General features: G+C 40.1%; 7 protein-coding genes across 7 annotated transcripts; 1 reads left to right on the forward strand and 6 right to left on the reverse strand.

Annotated features, from left to right (window-relative positions):
* Nucleotides 1-3,740: 3,740 nt before the first annotated feature.
* LOC117916988 (cell wall integrity and stress response component 4-like) lies at nucleotides 3,741-4,780 on the reverse strand. Its single transcript, XM_034833225.1, has 2 exons — nucleotides 4,037-4,780; nucleotides 3,741-3,953 (listed from the first exon to the last, which is right to left on the reverse strand). Exons 1-2 carry the CDS (start codon nucleotides 4,778-4,780, stop codon nucleotides 3,741-3,743), a joined length of 957 nt encoding a protein of 318 aa, XP_034689116.1.
* Nucleotides 4,781-5,229: 449 nt separating this feature from the next.
* On the reverse strand, nucleotides 5,230-6,174 carry LOC117916989. Its single transcript, XM_034833227.1, has one exon. The coding sequence runs from the start codon at nucleotides 6,172-6,174 to the stop codon at nucleotides 5,230-5,232; it is 945 nt and encodes a 314-aa protein (XP_034689118.1).
* A 38-nt stretch (nucleotides 6,175-6,212) lies between these two features.
* LOC117916990 lies at nucleotides 6,213-7,487 on the reverse strand. Its single transcript, XM_034833228.1, has one exon. The coding sequence runs from the start codon at nucleotides 7,485-7,487 to the stop codon at nucleotides 6,213-6,215; it is 1,275 nt and encodes a 424-aa protein (XP_034689119.1).
* Nucleotides 7,488-13,752: 6,265 nt separating this feature from the next.
* Nucleotides 13,753-15,279, reverse strand: LOC117916991. Its single transcript, XM_034833229.1, has one exon. It carries the CDS (start codon nucleotides 15,277-15,279, stop codon nucleotides 13,753-13,755), a length of 1,527 nt encoding a protein of 508 aa, XP_034689120.1.
* Nucleotides 15,280-15,802: 523 nt separating this feature from the next.
* On the reverse strand, nucleotides 15,803-16,807 carry LOC117916992. Its single transcript, XM_034833230.1, has one exon. The coding sequence runs from the start codon at nucleotides 16,805-16,807 to the stop codon at nucleotides 15,803-15,805; it is 1,005 nt and encodes a 334-aa protein (XP_034689121.1).
* A 4-nt stretch (nucleotides 16,808-16,811) lies between these two features.
* Nucleotides 16,812-18,827, forward strand: LOC117916993 (uncharacterized protein DDB_G0290685-like). Its single transcript, XM_034833231.1, has 4 exons — nucleotides 16,812-16,920; nucleotides 16,974-17,811; nucleotides 17,902-18,092; nucleotides 18,154-18,827. The coding sequence occupies exons 1-4, from the start codon at nucleotides 16,812-16,814 to the stop codon at nucleotides 18,825-18,827; spliced, it is 1,812 nt and encodes a 603-aa protein (XP_034689122.1).
* A 395-nt stretch (nucleotides 18,828-19,222) lies between these two features.
* LOC117916994 (mucin-3A-like) lies at nucleotides 19,223-20,353 on the reverse strand. Its single transcript, XM_034833232.1, has one exon. It carries the CDS (start codon nucleotides 20,351-20,353, stop codon nucleotides 19,223-19,225), a length of 1,131 nt encoding a protein of 376 aa, XP_034689123.1.
* Between the last annotated feature and the right edge of the window lie 1,907 nt (nucleotides 20,354-22,260).

The following is a 22,260-nucleotide window of genomic DNA, read 5'->3' on the forward strand; positions in this document are numbered from 1 at the left end:
ACTTTTACCAGTCTATGACTACTGGTGGCGTCCCGGTACCAGCCTCGATCCTTTTTACCATTGATGGACGCCAGGGTATTTTGGGGGCTAGACAGATTGCCGATGCCTTCCATATCCCTTTTGCACCAGCAGATCCCGCTACATTTAGACGCTGGGCCCCACTTTTTGAGTGGGACATGGTTCGTATCCTATCTCGAGGGACATCTTCTCAGAGGACCATTTTGAGGAGGGAGCTTCCCCTAGAGATGCTCCTAGTTGATGTGGTGCTTCACGCCAATCTTTTTCCTCTTCAGCATAAAGTGCAGAGACGAGGGGCCATTATGGAGGCATTATTCCGTATTTTTGAGGGCTACTACTTTGGCCCCCATCATTTGATTATGGCCGCTCTCCTCCATTTTGAGGAGAAGGTGCATACGCGGTGTCTTGCGAGGGCAGACACCATTCCTTTACTTTTCCCTCGGCTGTTATGCCATGTTTTGGCGCTTATGGGTTTTCCTGTAGACCCTCATTCTGAGACCCGCAGCCATTGTCGAGAGAGCTTCTCTCTTGACCAATGGACTCAGATATGGCTCCATCGCCAGTCCCCAGAACTTCCCGAGCCAAGGGAAGTCCCTCCTGCTCCGTCCACTTCAGATCCTCCACAGCTAGTACTGGAGGCAGCATCATCTGATGCCCCACCTACTGTTCCTCCTACATCAGAGCCGCCCATTACTATCCCTGGTGCAGAGTATCGTGCCTTGCTCGCTTCTTTCCAGACTTTGACCACTACTCAGACGGCCATTATGGAGCGCATGGACCACTTCCAGCTTCAGCAGGACCAACAGACTCTCACTCTCCGTGAGATTCGGCAGCACCTCGGTCTTTCACCACCAGCTCCACCTGTAGCGGTTCCTTCCACAGTTGCAGCGGAGGACCCCTCCTATCCACCAGAGGAGCCTACTACTTGATCATACGATCACTCCTCTCTTTTTTTGTATCTATATGCTACGTTTTTGGATGTCTTATATATTTTGGACCACTTTTATACTGGGATTGGATGTATTCCATGTTTATTTTGCATATTATACTCTCTCAGTTTATATAGACATCTTCTCTTTTTGTGTATTTTAGCTATTCCATTTTATTTCCTCTATTCATCACTCTTATGATTTTTCTTTTCTTATGCAACATGTGGTTTCTCCTGTTCATTCAGAGTCCCTTACGATCAGGAGGTATCACTTCCTCCCTTATATTATCGCTTGTTTTTAGAACATTGGGGACAATGTTCATCCTAGTTGGGGGAGAATTGAGGAAGTAATTTGTTGAATTTTTGGTTAAGTTATTTTGCTAACAAATTTTTTGCAAACTCTTTTTGTTTTCTCAAAGATAAATTCTCAAAAGTAAATGGGAGAAATTAAATTCTTATCTTATTGCCATAGTCTCAGAGTTTGTATTATGCTTATTAAAGTTGATAAATTGTTGAAGCTCCTTTTGTTTTCAATCTTAAGTCTTCCACTCTAATCTTTTCACACACTGAACACATTAGATTCTAGTTATAAGATGGAAAACTTTCTCACCCCCTAAACTTAGGAAATTTTCGACTTGGTGCCATTGACCTCATTCTATTAGTGTTGGGACACCTTATAAAAGGCCAATGTGTCTTATGAATAATTTTTGCTTCACTTGCTTTGAAACCCGAGCAAGGTCTGAGGGGTATATGGTGAAAATCTTTAAAGCCTGGTGCCCTAAGCCTTTACTGGTTGGGAGTCACCGACCTCAATGCTCGTTACATAGGTGGATGGGTGGAGTATATATATATAAAAGAGAAAAGGGGTGCGTTCTTAGCCTTTTATATATGAGTAGTGTTGCTAAAGTTAGAGAAAAACCTTAGTTGGGGGGAGAATATAGTTTGACATACTATAACTGGAAACTAAGCACCTTAACACTTAGATTTTTGTGGAAGATTAAGAGTTGATCCTTTGGGAGTGGAAATTATTTTGATACTCAAATTTGCATAATGCCCACTCTTTGTATGTTGTGATAGGTAAGTTATTTGATGACTCTTAGTGATGATTGAGTTTTATATCCTTGACTTGCCATATGAGAGTTTGATCCAATCATGCCACTTGATTATTTTTTGGAGTGATCAGCATGATTTTGTGAATTATTATTATCTATTTTTCTTTCTTTTTCTCTCCTTCATTGCTCAGGGACTAGCAATGTGTCAGTTGGGGGGAGTGATTACTACCCAAAAAGTGCTATTTTACACCTTTAAGTCATTATGTTTTAAGCACTTTTGTGTAGTAATTCTCCATCTTTATTCCAATTGGCATGTTAAGGACCTAGCAATGACTTCTAATTATATTTGTGGCTAGTTTTAGTGTTTTGACATCCTTTTGGACCATTAAGACAAGCCAACCAAAGAAGAAAAGCAAAGAAAAGCAAAGAGAAGCAAGGAGGAAAATAGAGGACAGCAGCTGCAGTCTTCTTTGGCACTTTTGGAGCACTTCCCGAAGTCCATTTTCTACATGCTATATACCATTTCAAAGCTCAGGAAGTCAAGAATCCAACGCTTCAAACCGTGTACGATTTAGAGCTGAAACGAGGAAGATATGGTCTTTGGAAGACAACTGCTCCAGGTGTGCGAATGGTGTGCGAAATTCGCACACCCCCTTAGCTGTGCGAATGGTGTGCGAATGGTGTGCGAAACTCGCACACCCCCTTCAGGTGTGCGAAAATTTCGCACACCCCATGTGTGGTGCGAATTTTCCTCTGTTTTGCCGACTCCACTTTAGATATTTTCTTATGTATTTTTTGATGTAATTTCCTTTCTTCTCCTTGTAACAAGCCAATCACAAGCTTTGCTTTTGTAAAAACTATATAAGGGGTGGAAATCACCTCTTGAAGACATGTATCATGCGTGTTATGTTTTACACTTAGAAATATACAGAGCTCTCTCGTTTTCTATTTTCTCTTTACTATTTTCTTTTTCTTGGAAGCCAAACAACCTCTGAGGATGTTTTCTCAGAGGATGAGAGGCTAAACTCTTGGTTTCTTGGAGTGAAGGAAGCTAGGTGAAAAGTCCAGATGCAAAGGTGGAAAACGCTCGTGCCTTAAATACAGGTAGTTGAAGTTCATAAATGACTTTTAAATCCAAAGTTTTGCTTTAAATCCCTTAGAATCACTTTGAATGGCCAATACATGGTAAGCTTCAGGTCTTTGTGGATGCTTATTGCTAGATCCATATCAGTCCATTAGTTATCATGTACGAGCCATTGGAAAGTGGTTCAAGGTGAAGACCCATAGTGTCTAAAGCCATTAATGGACCTTGACTACCATTTCTATTGACCTTTTATGGATTAAATCTTCATTGTTAAACCTATACCGGTTCGGGAAATAACTATAGGTTAAATCCCCAATGCGAGGAGAAAAATCCGGAATTTTCCACTTTGCATTCTAAACTTGATCCTAGCAATCCTTAGCTCTGAGAAACTTTCTTTCTTCCATTTTCAATTAGTTTATGTTAATTTAGTTTCAAACACTTTCAAAACAAATTTTATTTTCTTTTAAACTTTAAGTTTTTGATAAAGGAAATCATTAAATTCAATTTCTAATCTCGAGTATATCACTGGTAGAATGAAAACCCATCCCAGAGTTCGACCCTAGAGCCGCTATACTATAGTAGCTTTGCTACACTAGTATGAGGTCATAGGTTTTATAAATGTTTTTTATTAAATGACCCGACTGGATTTACACTCGAATCAGTAATGGTGATAGTAACGATGATGATAACGATAACGGTAACGATCACTATAACTTTGACGGTAATAGTAACGATAATGGTAACAGTAACGATGACAGTAACGGTGATGAAAATGATGACGAAAACAATGATGGTAACAATGACATTGACGATAATGGTGACTGTAATGATAACGGTGACGATGATAATGGCAGTAACGGTTACAGTCACGCTGACGGTAATGGTGATGGTAACGGTGACAATAACAGTTACGATGATAGTGACAGTGATGGTAACGGTGACGGTAACGGTAACGGTAACGGTGATGGTAACGGTGACAGTAACAGTGACACTAATGTCTACAATAACGATAATGATAACGATTATGGTAACGGTGACGGTAATAGTATCGAAAATAGTCACAATAACTGTGACGGTAACGTTGTCGATAACAGTAACGTTTATAGTAACGGTAACACTCTTGGTAATGGTCATGGTAATGGTTATGGTGACAGTAATGGTAACGGTAACGATAGCAATAATGGGAACAGTGACAGCAATAGTTACATTAACGGTTATGGTGATGGTAATGGTAATGGTAATAATGACGGTGAGAGTAATGGTAATTGTAACTGTGACGGTGACTATAGCGGTGATGGTAACAGTGACGATAACGGCTAGAGTGACGGTGGTAGAAGTAGTAACGGTAGTGGTAATGGTGACGGTCACTGTAATGGTAACGGTAAAGGTAATAGTAATGGTAATGGTAAAGGTGTCGGTAATGGTGACAGTAACATTAACGGTACTGCTAATTGTTACGTTAACAGTATTGGAGACAGTAAAGGTGATGGTAATGGTAACAGTGACGGTAGGAGTGATGGTGACGGTAACAGTGATGGTAATGGTTACGATAACGATTATAGTAAAGGTTACGGTCAAGATAACGGTAATGGTAACGATGATGGTGACAGTTACGGTGACAGTAACCATAATGGTAATAGTAACACAGACGGTAACGGTGACGGTTGCGGTATTGGTGACAGTAATGGTCACAGTCATGGTAACGTTCATAGTAACAATGATAGTAAAGGTGACGATAATGGTCACAGTGACGATAATAATAACGATAACAGTAACGGTGATGGTGATGGTAATGGTAACGGTAATGGTGATGGAAACAGTGACAATAATGGTAACGGTGATAATAACGGTGACGGTAACGGTAATGGAAACGATAACTATAATGGTAACGGTGATGATTACGGTAATGGCAACGGTCACTGTGATGATAACGGTGATGGTGACGGTAATGGCAATAGTGACGGTAACAGTAACAATGACGGTAATGGTGACAGTAACAGTAATGGCAATTACGGTGATATTCAGGGTAACGGTAACGATAACAATAACAGTGACGATGACGATGACTGTAACGGTAATGGTAACAGTGATAATAATAGTGACGGTCACGGTAATGGTTACGGTAACAGTCACTATATCGATAACAGTCATAGAATGATGAGAGTAATGGTAACGGTATCAGTGACTGTAACGGTCACGGTCACAGTAGATGTCACATTCATGGTGATAATATTGGTTACGGTGATAGTAACGATAATGATGACGGTAACAATAATGATTACAATAACGATGACAGTAATAATAACAGTGATGGTGACAATGAGAGTGGTGATAACTGTGACGGTGACGATGACTGTGACAGTAACGATGATGGTTATAGTAATAGTTACGATCAAGGTAATGATGACGGTAACGGTAGCAATGATGGTAAAGGTTATGGTAACAGTCACAATAATAGTAACGGTAAAGGTAACGATAACGGTGACGGTGATAATAACCGAAAAAATAACGGTAACGGTAACGGTGATGGCAACAGAGACGTTAACAGTAATGGTGACTGTAATGGTGATGGTAATGGTAACAGTGACGGTGGCGGTAACGGTTATGGTAACAGTTAAGGTGATAGTGAAGTTAACGGTCACAATAACGATAAAGATAATGGTATCACGAAAGGTAACGGTAATGGTAATGGTAACGATAATGATAACGGTGACAGTATTGATAACAGTGACGGTAACGATAACAATAATGATAACGGTGATTGTATTGATAACGGTATTGCTGAAGGTAACGATAATGGTAACCGTAACGATAACGATAACGGTGACAGTATTGATAACGGTGACGGTAACTATAATGGTAACGGTGATGGTACGGGTAATGGTGATGGTAACAGTAACGATGACGTTGACGGTAACTGTAATGGTGATGATAAAGGTATTAGTGATTTTGATAGTGATTGTGACAGTGACGGTAATGGTAACGGTGACAGTGACGGTAACTGTAATGGTAATGGTAATGGTGATGGTAACGGTAACGATGATGGTAACATTAACGATAACGATAATGGTGATGGAAACGGTAACAGCCATGGTCACGATAACGATAATGGTGACAATAACGATCACAATTACGGTGACGGTAATGATAACAATGACGGTGATGGTAACGGTGATATTGACGTAATAGTGACGATAATGGTAACAGTAACAGTAACAATGATGGCAACGGTAAGGGTGGTGATAATTGTCATGATGATGTTAACGGTGATGGTGAAGGTCATGGTAATGGTAACGGTGATGGTAACGTTGATGATAACAGTGACTCTTATGGTAACGATGACAGTAAAGGTGACGGTGATGGTAACAGTATCGATAACAATGACGATAACAGTGACAGTAATGGTGAATATAATGGAGATGATAAAGGTGACGATAGTAGTAATGGTAACGGTAATGGTAATGATGACGGTGACAGTCACGGTAATGGTCACGATCATGGTAACGATGACTGTAATGGTAATAGTGATGGTTACAATAATGGTGATGGTAACGGTCACGATCACGATAATGGTCACAGTAACAATGATGAAAATGGTCATGGTAATGGTAACGGTAACGATTACAATAACAGTAACTATAACGGTGACCGTAAAAATAGCGGTAACGATAAAGGTAAAGGTAACGGTGACACTAACAATAACGATAACGGTGACGGTAATGATGATGGGAACAGTAACGGGGATGGTGATGGTAATGGTGACAGTAATGATTACGATAACGGTGATGGTAACAGTAACAGTTACGGTGACGGTAACGGTAATGATGACTGTGACAGTAATGGTAACGGTAATGGTGACGGTGACGATAATGATAACGGTTACAGTCATGGTGACGATAATTATAACTTTCACTGTAACGGTCACTTTAACGGTTATGGTTAAGGTAACGATAATCGTAACAGTCATGGTGACAATAATAGTAATTGTAATGGTGACGGTGATAGTAAGAATTATGATGACGGTGACAATAACAGTATCAAATATGGTAACAGTAATGGTAACGGTGACGAAACCTATATCGAAGATGGTAGTAATAATGGTAACAATAACGATAACGATAACGGTGTTGGTAATGATAACAGTGACAGTGACGGTAACAGCAACAGTGATGGTAATGGTAATGATGACATTGATAGTAGTAGTGACGATAATGGTGATAGTAACGGTAACAATGATGGTAACGATGGTAGTAACGGTAACAGTGATGGTAACAATAACGGTAACGGTAACGGTAACGATAACGATGACGGTCATAGTGACGATAACGATAACGGTGAATGTAATGGTGACGGTATCAGTAACGGTGATGGTAATGATGATAGTAATGGTAAAGGGGACAGTCATCGTAACTGTAATGGTGACGATAACATTCACGATTATGGTAACGATAACGGTGACGACAACGGTTACGGTAATGGTAACGGTGACAGTGAGGTGACGATGACGGTAATGGTAACAATTACAATAACGGTGACGATAATTATAACTTTCATGGTAACGATCACTTTAACGGTTATGGTTATGGTAACAATAATCGTAACAGTCACGGTGACAATAATGGTAATTACAACGGTGACGATAACGGTCACGGTAACGCTGATGATAACAATATTGAAGACGGTAACAATAATAGTAATGATGACGATACCTATATCGAAGACGGTACTAATAATGGTAACGATAACGATAACAGTGTTAGTAACAATAACGGTGATGGTAACAGTAACGGTGACTGTAACAGTAATGGTGATAGTATCGATAACAATGATGATAACAATGATAGTAACAGTAACGATGACGGTAATGGTGATGGTAACGGTAATGGTGATTGTGATGGTGACGGTAACAGTGACGGTCATAGTGACAATAATAGTAACGGTAATGGTAATGGTGACGATAATGGTAACAGTAATGGTGACAATAATGGTGATAGTAACAATGACGGTAATGGTAATGGGAACGGTCATTGTAACGGTAATGATGACGATAACGTTCATGATTACAGTAACGATAACGGTGATAGTAACGATAATGGTAACAATAATGATAACGATGATGATAACGGTAATGGTAATAATGACGGTTACTGCGACGTTAATAGTATGGTAATGGTAACGGTAACGGTAATGATAGGTAACGATAACGATAACAGTGACGATAACGGTCTCGGTAATGGTCATAGTCACAATAATGGTGATGGTAATGGCAATAGTGACTGTTACGGTAATGGTGATGGTAACAGTCACGGTCACGATAACGGTCACAGTAACTGTGACAGTAATGGTTACGGTGATGGTAATGGTTACGATAATTGTAGTTGTAACTTTGATAGTAAAAATAACGATAGCGATAAGGGTAACGGTAATAGTGACGGTATCAGTAACGATAACGGTAACGATGACAATGACGGTAACGGTGATGGTGACTGTGATTGTAATAGTAACGGTAACGGTGATAGTGAGATGATGGTAACGATTATGGTGACGGTAACGATAGTGGTTACAGTAACGGTGAAGATAATGGTAACTGTCACGGTAACGATCATTTTGACGGTTATGGTGATGGTAACGATAATCGTAAAGGTGATGGTGACAATATTGGTAATTGACGGTGATAGTAGCGGTTATGGTGACAATTATGGTGATGGTGACGATAACGACCACGGTAACGGTGACAACAATAGTATCGAATACGGTAATAGTAATGGTAATAGTAACGATAACGATAACGATGTTGGTAATGATAATGGTGATGGTAACGGTAACGATAACAGTAACGGTAACGATGACAGTAACGGTAACGGTGATAGTAACAGTGACGTTGACAGTAATAGTGACGGTAATAGTGATAGTAACGGTAACGGTGATAGTAACGATAATGGTGATGGTAGTGGTAGTGGTGACTGCGATAGTGACTGTAACGATGACGGTTACAATGACGATAACGGTAACGGTAATGGTAACGATAACAGTGATGGTAACGGTAATGAGGACAGTCATAGTAAGGGTAATGGTAATGATAACGTTCACGATTACGGTAACAGTAACGGTGACGGTAATGGTAACGATGACGATGACAATAACGATAACAGTAAAGGTGATGATAACGGTAACAATAATAATAACGGTTACTACAATGGTAACGGTGATGATAATGGTAACGGTAACGATAATGGTGACGGTGATGATAATGATGATGGTGACGGTGACGGTGACAGTGACGGTGATAGTGACAGTGATGGTAATGGTGACGGTGATGGTAACAGTGATGGTAACGGTGAACGTGACAGTAATGGCAATTACAGTGATGGTAACGATAACGATAATAGTAAAAATAACGATGACGATGACAGTAACGGTGACTCTGATGGTAATGGTGACAGTCACGATAATAGTGACGGTAATGGTCACTGTATCAATAACAGTCATAGTAATGATGAGAGTAATGGTAACGATGACGATAATAGTGACGATAACGGTAATGGTGATGGTGATAGTAACGATTATGGTAACAATTATGGTGATGGTGACGGTGACGGTCATGGTAACGGTGATGATAACAGTATCGAAGACGATAACAGTAATGGTAATGATAACGATAACGATAATGGTGTGGATAATGATAATGGTGAAGGTAACGATGACGGTAATGGTGAGGATAACGTGTGATTACAATAATAGTAACGGTGACGGTAATGGTAACAGTGACGATAACCGTAAAGGTGATGGTAATGGTAATGGTAACGTTGATGATAACGATAATGGTGATGATAATGGTAATGGTAATAGTGATGGTAACGGTGACAATAATGATAACGGTAACAGTCACGGTGATGATAATGGTGATGGTGATGGTGACGGTGACGGTGAGGGTAACGACGATGGTGATGGTGACAGTAATGGTGATTACAGTGATGGTAACGGTAACTCTATCAATAACGGTGACGATGACAATGACTGTAACGGTAATAGTGAATGTAACGGTCACGGTCACTATATCGGCGACAGTCATAGTAATGATGAGAGTAGCAGCAATGGTAACGGTAATGATAATGTGATGGTAACGATCACGGTCATAGTGATGGCAATGGTGATGGTAACGGTCACTGTATCGATAACTGTCATAGTAATGATGAGAGTAAAGGTAACGATCACGGTAACAGTGACAGTAACAGTAACGGTAATGGTAACGATAATGGTAACGATAACGATAACGGTGATGGAAATGGTCATGGTAACGATCATGTTCACAGTAATAGTGATGGTTCCGATAATAGTGATGGTAACGGTCACGATGACGATAACAGTCACAATAACAGTGACGGTAAAAATAACGGTGGTGGTGATAGTGGTGGTAATAGTGACTACAATGATAAAGGTGATGGTAATGGTTATGGTGACGGTAACGCTAACGATAAGGGTAATGGTGACAGTGATGGTGACCGTGACTGTAATGGTAAATTGAAGGGTGACGGTGATGGGGATGGTAACAGTAACGATATCGTGGATGGTAACCATAATGGTAATGGTGACGGTAACGATAACGGTGACGGTAATGGTAACAATAACAGTAACGGTGATGGTAACTGTAATGGTAACGATAACAACAATAGTGACGATAAAAGTGATAGTAACGGTAACGGTGACGGTGACAATGACGATGACTATGATGGTGACGATAACGATAACTATCATGGTGACGATGACGATGATGGTAACTACAATGAAAAGGGTGACGATAATGGTCATGATGATGGTAATAGTGATGATTACACTGAAGGTCACAGTAACGGTGATGGTAAAGATGATAGTAACAGTTACGGTGATGGTGACGGTGACGATAACAATGACACTAATGGCTACGAACAGTAACGATAATGATGACGGTGATGATAACAGTATCAGTAATAGTCACTATAACGGTGACCGTAACATCGTCGGTAACGATAACGATAACGGTGACAGTAAGGGTGACAGTAATGGTTATGATAATGGTAAAGGTAATGGTAACAGTTACAGTAGCGGTGACGGTGGTAGAAGTAGTAATGGTAGTGGTAATGGTGATGGTCAATGTAACGGTAACGGTAACGGTAATGGTAACGGTCACCGTAACGGTGATGATAATATTAACAGTAATGGTAATTGTTACGGTGACAGTAACAGAGACGGTAAAGGTGATGGAAATGGAGATGGTAATGGTAACAGTGACGATAAGAGTGATGGTGAAGATAATGGTAATGGTAACGATGATGGTGACAATTACAGTGATGGTAACAGTAATGGTAATAGTAACAGCGATGATAACGGTGACTATTACGATACTGGTGACGGTAACGATCACAATCACAATCAAGGTAACAATGACGATAATGGTGACGGTAACGATAACGATGATGGTAATAGTTACGGTAACAATCACGATAATGGTAAGGATTATAGTAATGGTAACGGTGACGGTATCAATAATAGAAACAATAACGGTAACAGTGACGATGACTGTAACTGAAACGGTGACGGTGACAGTAATGGTCACTGCATCGGTAATAGTCATAGTAATGATGAGAGTAATGGTAACGGTGACGGTAATCGTAACAGTGACGATGACAGTAACGATTATGGTAACAATTACGATGATGGTAACGGTGATGATAAAAATATCGAAGACGATAATAGTAATGGTAATAGTGTGGGTAATGATAACAGTGACGGTAATGGTAACGGTGACGGTAATGATAACGGTGACGCTAACGGTAATAGTGACATTGATAGTGATAGTGATGGTATCGATGATAGTAACGGTAATGGTGATGGTGACGGTCACAGTGACGTTAACAGTGATGATAATGAAATGGTGACGCTAACGGTAACGTTTATAGTGACGATAACAGTAACTGTCTTGGTAATGGTCATGATAACTGTTATGGTGATGATAACGGTAACAGTAACGGTAGCAATAATGGTGATGGTTATTGTAATGATAATAGTAACGGTGATGGTGTCTATGATAATAATAGTAACTGTGACAGTAATAGTGACGTTAATGGTTATGGTGATGGTAATGGTAATGGTAACAATGACGATCAGAGTAATGGTAATTGTAACGGTGACAGTGACGGTGACTATAGCAGTGATGGTAACAGTGACGGTAATGGCTATGGTGACGGTGGTAGAAATAGTAACGATAATGGTAATGGTGACGATTACGGTAATGATAATGATAACGATAATATTAACGCTAATGGTAACTGTTATGGTGATAGTAACGGAGATGGAAACAAATATGGTAACGCTAAAAGTGACTGTAAGAGTGATGATGACTATAACGGTTACAATAACGGTTACGGTAGCGATTACAGTAAAGGTTATGGTCACAACAATGGTAATGGTGATGGTGACAGTTACAGTGATGGTTATAGTAATGGTAACAGTAACAGTGACGGTAATGGTGACTGTTACGGTACTGGTGACCGTAATGGTCATAATCACGATCAAGGTAATGATGAATGTAATGGTGATGGTAACAATTACAGTAATGATCATGATAACGATAATAGTTAAAGTAATGGTAACGGTGACGATGACTATAACGGAAACGGTGACTATGACGATAACAGTGACGGTCACGGTAATGGTGACGGTAATGGTCACTGTATCAGTAACATTCATAGTAATGATGAGAGTAACGGTAACGGTGATGATAACGATGACGGTAATGGTAACGCTGATAGTGACAATAATGGTGATGATAACATTATCGAAGATGGTAATAGTAATGGTAACAGTGACAGTGACGGTAACGGTAATGGTGACTATGATGGTGACTGTGGTGGTGATGGTAACAGTGACAGTAATAGTAATGGTGATGGTAATGGTCATGGTAATGGTGATGGTAACGGTAACAAGGACGGTCATGGTAATGGTAATGGTGATGATAAAGTGTGATTACGATAACGGTAACGATGATGGTAATGGTAATGGTGATGATAACGGTAACAGTAATAGTGATGGTTACTACGGCGGTAACGGTGACAATAATGGTAACGGTAACAGTTAGGGTGACGATAACAGTGTCGATGACGGTGACGATAATGACGATGGTGACGGTAACGGTGATAGTAACAGAAGAGCGATTACAGTGATGATCATGGTAACGATAACAGTATCAATAGCGGTGATGGTCATGGTGATAGTGATGATGATTGTAATAGTAACAACGACGATAACGATCACTATATTGGTAACAGTCATAATAATGATAAGAGTAACGATAACGGTAATGGTATCAATGACGGTGATGGTGACTATAACGGTAATGGTGACAGTGACAATGACTGTATCGGTAATGGTGACGGTGACAGTATTGGTTACGATGACAGCAACGGTAATGATGACGATAAAAGTAACGATTACGGTAACAGTAATAGTAATGGTAACAGTAATAGTCACGGTAACGGTGACGGTCATGATGATGGTAACATTGACGGTGACGGTAACTATGACGGTTACGGTAATAGTCACGGTCAAGGTAACGATGATGGTAATGGTGACGGTAACGGTGATGGTGATGGTAACAGTTACGGTAACGATCACGATAACGGTAACAGTAACGGTTAGAGTAATTGTAAGACGGTTACAATAACAAAAACAATAACTATAACAGTAACGGTGATGGTAAAAGAGACGGTAATGGTAACGGTGACTGTAACGATGACAGTAATGGTAACAGAGACGATGATGGTAACGGTTATGGTAATAGTTACAGTGGCGATGATGGTAATGGTCACGAAAATGGTGAAGATAACGGTGACAATAACGGTAATGGTGATGGTAAGGGTAATGGAAAAGGTAACGGTGACGTTGACGGTAATAGTGATGGTGATAGTAACAATAACGGTGACGATAACGGTATTGGTGACTATGATGCTGACAGTGACAGTGACGGTAACAGTAACGGTAACGGTGATGGTAACTTTAATGGTAACGGTAATGGTGACGGAAACGGTAACAGTAACGGTAATGCTGACGATAACGGTCATGATTACGATAACAGTAATAATGATAATAGTGGTGCTAATGGTGATGTTAACGATAACATTGATGATAATGATGACAGTAATGGTAATAATGACGATAACGGTAAGGGTGACGATGAAGGTAACGATAACGGTAACGGTGACGGTGAAGGTCACGGTAATGGTGACGGTCACAGTAATGGTAACGGTGACGATGACGGTAACGATGATAGTAATGTTGACGATAACGATGTCTGTAAAAGTAATGGTAATGGTGATGATTATAGTAACAATAATGGTAACGATTACGATGACGGTGATGGTAATGATGACAGTGACGGTAATTATGATGGTAACAGTTACTGTAACGGTAACGGTAACAATTATTATAACAGTAACAATGATGGTAAAAGTAACGGTAATGGTAACGATAACGGTGATGGTAACGGTGACGGTGACGGTAATGGTGACGATAATGGTTATGATAACGGTTACGGTTACGGTGACGGTAACGGTCACGGTGATGGTCACGGTAACAATGACGGTTATGGTAATGGATACGGTAATGATAAAGATGACGATAATAGTGACGATCACAGTAAAGGTGACTGTAATGGTTACAATAACAGAAAATGTGATGGTAATAGTAATAGTAATGGTAAAGGGAACAGTAACGATCACTGTATTAGTGATGGTAAAAGTATTGGTAATGGTAATGATTATGGTGACAGTAACAATGACGGTAACAACAAGAGTAATGGCAATGGTAATGGTGACGGTAACGATAATGGTGACGGTAATGGTTACGATAATGGTTATGGTAATGGTAACAATAACAGTAAGGGAAACGGTTATGGTGATGGTAACGGTAACAATAACGGTGACGGTGATAGTAATGGTGGCAGTAATAGTGACGATAACGATAAAGGTGACGGTAACGATTATGGTGACAATAACGGTAACGGTAAAGGTAACGGTGATGGTGATAGTGATTGTAACGGTAACGATAAGTGTGATGGTGACGATGACGGTAAAGGTAACGATGATGGTAACAGTAACGGTAAGGGTGATGATAATGGTCATCATGACGGTAATGGTGACGGTGAAGGTAACGTCAACGGTCATGGTCAAGGTAACGGTAACAATGATGGTAACACTAGCGGTAATGGTACTGGTGATGGTGATGGTAACGGTAAAGATTACGGTGACAGCCACGGTAACAATGACATAACGGTAACGGTAAATGTGATGGTGACGATGACGATAACAATAATAGTAACCCTAACGATAATGGTAATGGTAATAGTAACAGTCACAGTAACTGTACCGGTAATGGTAACGGTGACGATAATGGAGATGGTAACAGTAACGGTGACGATAAAGGCAACAATGACGATAAGGGTGATGTTGACGATAACAGTGACAGTAACGGTAATGATGATGGTAATAGTAACGATAAAGGTGACGGTAGTGGTCATGATGACAGTAACGGTGATTGTGAAGGTAATGGTATCGGTCATGGTCATGGTAAAGGTAATAGTGACAGTAACAATGATAGTAATGATGATGATAACGTTAACGATGATGATAACGGTGACGGTGATAGTAGTGGTGATGATAATCGTGACGGTAACGGAGACTGTAATGGTCATGGTATAGTGACTGTAATAATAACGGTAACAGTGATGAAAACGGTCATGATAATGGTGACGGTTATCGTAACGGTTATGGTAACAGTTGCTATAACGGTTATGGTAAGGATGATAGTAACGGTGACGATAACGAAGATGGTAACAATGATAGTAACGATCACGATTACGGTTAAAGTAATGGTTACGTTAACGGTAACGATGACATTGAAGGTAACAGTAACAATGATAGTGACAAAAATGGTTACAAATACTGTGACAATCACTGTAACGGTGATTGTAATGGTAACAGTAACACTAATGGTAAAGGTGACGGTTACGGTAATGGTGATGGTAACTGTCACGATCACAGTAACGGTCACAATAACAGTGATGTTAATAGAGATGGTAATGGTTATGATGATGGTAATGGTAGTGGTAACGGTAATGTTAATTGTAATGACAACTAAAATAGTGACGGTCACAATAACGGTAATGATAACGATGATGGTAATGGTAAGGCTGACGATAATGGTCATGATGACGGTAATGGTGACGGTGAAGGTAACGGTAATGGTCATGGTCAAGGTAACGGTAACGATGATGGTAACACTAGTGGTAATGGTACTGGCGACAATAATGGTGATAGTGATGGTAACGGTGACAATTATGGTGACAGTCACGGTAACGGTGACGTTGATTGTAACAGTATTGGTGACAATGACAATAACGGTGTCGGTAATTGTGACGGTAACGAAGACGGTAATGGTGACGGTAACAATAACCGTAATGGTAATAGTAACGGTAACAGTGACGAAAACAGTCACGGTAAAGGTGATGGTCACAGTAATGGTGATGGTAATCTTAACGGTTACGGTAACTGTAACGATAATGGTGACAGTTACGATTATAGTAACGGTTACGGTATCGGTAATGGTGATAATAACAGTGACGATAACGGTGACACTGACGGTAACAGTAATGGTGACACTGACGGTACTGGTTACAATTACGATGATAGTCATTGTAATGGTGACGGTAACGGACTATAACAGTAACGGTGACGATTACGGTAATGGTGATGGTAACAGTGACGATCATGGTAACAATCACAGTAACGGTGACGATAATGGTTACGGTGACAGTAATTGTAACGGTAACGATAACAGTAACAGTAATTGTAATGGTAAGAAAACAGTGGTGGTAAAAATAACAATAATTGTAACAATGACAATAACAATAACGATAATGTGAATGGTCACAGTAATGATGATGGTAACGATTATGATAACGGTAACAGTAACGATGATGGTAACGGTCACGACCACGGTAATGGTGACGGTAATGGTTACAGTGACGGTAATGGTAACAGTAACAATAATAGTAATGGTAACGATAACGGAAATTGTAACTGTAACGAAAACGGTGACAGTAAAAATTATGGTAACTATAAAGGTAACTGTGATAGTGACGTTAACAATGACGGTAAAAGTAATTGTAACGGTAACGGTAAAGGTAATAGTAACGGTGACGGTAATTGTAACGATGACGATAATAGTAACGGTGACGGTAACGATGATGTTGACGATAATAGTGACAGTAATGGTAATAATGACGGTAACGGTAACGATGATGATAATTGTAATGGTAAAGGTGACGATAATGGTCATGATGACGATAAAGGTCATGGTCACGGTAATGGTAACTGTGACGGTAACGATGACGGTGATGGTAACGGTGACGGTAACAGTGACGGTAACAATGATGGTAACACTAACGGTAACTTTAATGGTAGCGGTGATGATAATGGTGACGGTGATGGTAATGGTGACGGTGATAGTAATTGTTACGATAACAGTAACAGTAACAGTAATGATGACGGTAACGAAGACAATAATGGTATCGAAAACGGTGACAGTAAAGGTGACGTTATAGGTGACAGAAACAATGATGGTTATTGTATCAGTTACGAAAAGGCTACGGTGACGAAAATGGTAATGGTCACTGTGACAATAACGTTGACGGTGAGGTGATGGTAACAATGACGATAATGGTAAAGGTTATGGTGACGATAATGGTAATGGTAATGATAACAGTAACGGTAAAGATGACGGTATAGTAATGGTAAGAGTGATGGTGAGGGTGATAATAACGGTAACGATAACAGTGATGGTAATGGTATCGTGGATGGTAACGGTAATCGTAACGGTGACGGTAAGCACAATAATGATGGTACCAGTGATGTTGATGATAACAGTGATGATAACGATGATAGTAACGGTAACAATGACAGTAACGGTAACGATGACGGTAATAGTAATGGTAAGGGTGACGATAATGGTCATGATGATGGTAAATGGTGACCGTGAAGGTAACGGTAATGGTCATGGTCACGGTAACGATGATGGTAACACTAATGGTAATGATAACAATAATGATGACGGTAACGACAACAGTGATGGTAACAGTGATGTTGACGATAACGGTGATAGTAACGGTAATAATGATGGTAATAGTAATGATGACGGTAACAATCACGATAACAGTAATGGTAAGGGTGTCGATATTGGTCATTATGATGGTAATGGTGATGGTGAAGGTAACGGTAATGGTCATGGTCACGGTAACGATGATGGTAACACTAGCGATAATGACAACAATAAAGGTGATGGTAACGACAACAGTGACGGTAACAATGATGTTGACGATAACGTTGACAATAACGGTAATAATGACGCTAACGGTAATGATGACAGTAACAATCACGGTAATAGTAATGGTAAGGGTGTCAATAATGGTCATTATGACGGTAACAATAATGGTGACGGTAATGGTCATGGTCACGGTAACGGTAATGGTAACAATGACAATAACAATGATGGTAATGGTAACGATGACGGTAATGGTGACAATAATGATAACAATGACGCTAACGATAACGATGACGGTAACAATAATGGTAAGGGTGACAATAATGGTCATGATGATGGTAACGGTGACGGTGAAGGTAACGGTAACGGTCACGGTCATAAACGGTCACGGTAACAATGACGGTGACGATAACGGTGACAATAATGGTAACGGTAATGGTGACGATAACGATGAAGGTAACAATAACGATGACGGTGACGACAATAGTGACGATAATAGTGATGTTGACGATAATAGTGACAATAATTGTGACAGTAATGGTAACAATGACGGTAACAGTAACGATTACGGTAACGATCACGATAACAGTAACTGTAAGGGTGTCGATAATGGTCATTATGACAGTAATGGTAACGGTGATGATAAGGGAGAAGGTAACAACGAAGGTAACTATAACGGTCATAGTAATGGTGATGGAAATGGTGACGGTAAAGGTGACGGTGACGATTATGGTAACGGTGACGATATTGTTACGATAACAGTTATGGTGACGGAAACAGTAATGGTAACTATGATAGTAATGGTAATGTTAACGGTGATGATGAGGCGACTGTGGCGGTTGCGGTAACAGTGACGATAACGGTAAAGGTGATGGTAATGGTTACGGTGATCGTGATGGTGACAGTAACAGTAACGGTAAGGGTGACGATAATGGTCATTATGATGGTAACGGTAATGGTGACAATGAAGGTAACGGTAACGGTCATGGTCATGGTGATGATAACGATGATGGTAACAGTAATGGTAATAGTAACGATTATAGTGACGATAACAGTGATGGTGATAGTAACAATGACGATTATGGTAACTATGACGGTGACGGTAATGACGATAGTAACGATGATGGTAATGGTGATAGTGATGATAATAGTATCGGTAACGATTACGATAATGGTGACAGTAACTGAGATGGTAACAGTAACAGTAACGGTGATGGTAACAGTAATGGTAACGGTAACGGTCACGATAAAGGTTAAGGTCACGGTGCTGGTAACCATTACAATAACAGTTGCCGTAACGGTTACGGTGTTGGTAACGTTAACAGTGACGGTAATAGTAATGGTAAAGATAACAGTCACGGTGACGGTGACAGACACGGTGATTGAAACAGTGATGGTAACAGTGACGGTGATGGAAACAGTGACGATAACAGTCACTATAATGGTAACACTAATGGTAACAATGATGACGCTAAAAACAACGGTAACGGTAAAAGTAACAATAACAGTGACGCTAATAGTAACGGTAATGGTAAAGGTGACGGTAACGATGATGCTAATTGTAACGGTAATAGTGATGGAAATGGTGATGGTGATGGTAATAGTGATGGTAACGATTACAGTAATGGTGACGGTAATGGTTACGGTGACGATAATTATAACTTTCACGGTAACGGTCACTTTAATGGTTATGGTTACAGTAACAATAATCATAACAATCATGGTGAGAATAATGGTAATTGTAACGATGACGATGATAGTAACGGTTATGGTAACAATTACGGTGACGGTGACGGTAACGGTGATGATAGCAGTAACGGTAACAGTGACGGTTACTACAACGGTAACGGTGACGGCAATAGTAACGGTAACGGTAATGGTAATAGTAACGGTAATGATAATGGTGACGGTGACTGTCATCGTAATGGTGACGATAATGGTAATAGTGACGGTTACGGTAATGGTGATGGTAATTATGATGGTAATGATGATAGTAATGGTTATGGTGACGGTAATGGTAACGGTAATGGTTATGATAACTGTAACTATAACGGTCATGGTAAAAATTACGGTAACTGTAACAGTGACGGTAATAGTAACAGAAATGATAACGATGATAGTAACGGTTATGGTTACGGTTATGTAATGGTTACGGTGATGGTAATGGTAATAGTGACTGTGATTATAATAGTAATTGTAACGATGACAGTGAAGTGACGGTGACGATAACGGTTACGGTGAAGGTAACGGTAATGGTTATAGTAACTGTGAAGATAATGGTAATGTTCACGGTAACGATCATTTTAATGGTTATGGTTACGGTAATGATAATCGTAATGGTGACGATGATAATAATGGTAATTGGCAGTGATAGTAACAATTATGGTAACAGTTACGGTGACGGTGACTATAATGGTCATGGTAATGGTGACGATAACAATATCGAATATCGTCACAATAATGGTAATAGTAACGATAACGATGTTGGTAATGATAATGGTGACGGTAACGACAACGATGAGGGTAACGGTAACGGTGATGGTAATGGTAACGGTGATAGTCACAGTAACAATGATGTTGACAGTAATAGTGACAATAATGGTGATAGTAACGGTAACAATAATGGTGACTATGATGGTGACGGAAATAGTTATGGTCACAATGACGGTAACGGTAATGGTGATGGTAATGGTGATGGTCACAATGACGATAACGGTAACGATGACAGTAACAGTAACGGTAACGGTCATAGTAACGGTAACGGTCACAGTAACGGTAAGGGTGACGGTAATGGTAATGGTAACAATGATGGTAATGGTGATGGTGATAGTAACGGTAACGGTGATGGTAACGGTGATAGTGACGGTAACAATAATGGTGACTGTGATGGTGATTGTGATGGTGACGGTAATGGTTATGGTCACAATGACGGTAATGGTAACGGTAACGATAATGGTAATGGTGATGGTAATGGTGATGGTCACAATGACGATAACGGTAACGGTCATGGTAACGGTGACGGTAATGGTGATGGTAACGGTGACGATAACGTTCCTGACTATGGTAACAGTAACGGTGACGGTAATGGTAACGGTGACGGTAACGATAGCGATGACGGTAATGGTAACAGTGACGGTTACTACGACAATAATGGTGACAGTAATGGCAAAGGTAACGATAACGATCACAATGATTATAACGGTGATAGTGACGATGATGGTAACGGCGACGGTGATGATGACGGTGACGGTAATAGTGATGGTAATGGTGAACGGGACGGTAATGGTGAACGGGAGAGTAATGGCAATTACACAGATGGTCATGGTAACGGTAACGGTAACAGTAATGGTAACAATAACGGTGACGGTGATAGTGACGATTACTATAACGGTAACAGTGACTGTGACGGTGATGGTTATAATAATGGTGACGGTAACGGTCACTGTATCGGTAACAATCATAGTAATGACGAGAGTAACAGTAACGATGATGGTAATGGTGAAGGTAATGATAACAGTGGCAGTAACGGTTATGGTAACAATTACAATGACGGTGACGGTAACGGTGACGATAACGGTGATGATAACAGTATCGAAGACGGTAACAGTAACGATAATGATAACGGCGTGGGCAATGATAGCGGTGACAGTAACGATGAAGATAATGGTAATGGTGATGATAACGTGTGATTATGGTAATAGTAACGGTGACGGTAATGGTAACAATTACGATAATCGTAACTATAACGGTAACGGTAACAGTGACGGTTACTACAATGGTAACGGTGGCGATAACAGTGATGGTGATGGTAATGATGGCGGTAACGA

Source organism: Vitis riparia, chromosome 6 (assembly GCF_004353265.1).
Source record: "Vitis riparia cultivar Riparia Gloire de Montpellier isolate 1030 chromosome 6, EGFV_Vit.rip_1.0, whole genome shotgun sequence".
In the NCBI taxonomy this organism is placed as follows: Eukaryota; Viridiplantae; Streptophyta; class Magnoliopsida; order Vitales; family Vitaceae; genus Vitis; species Vitis riparia.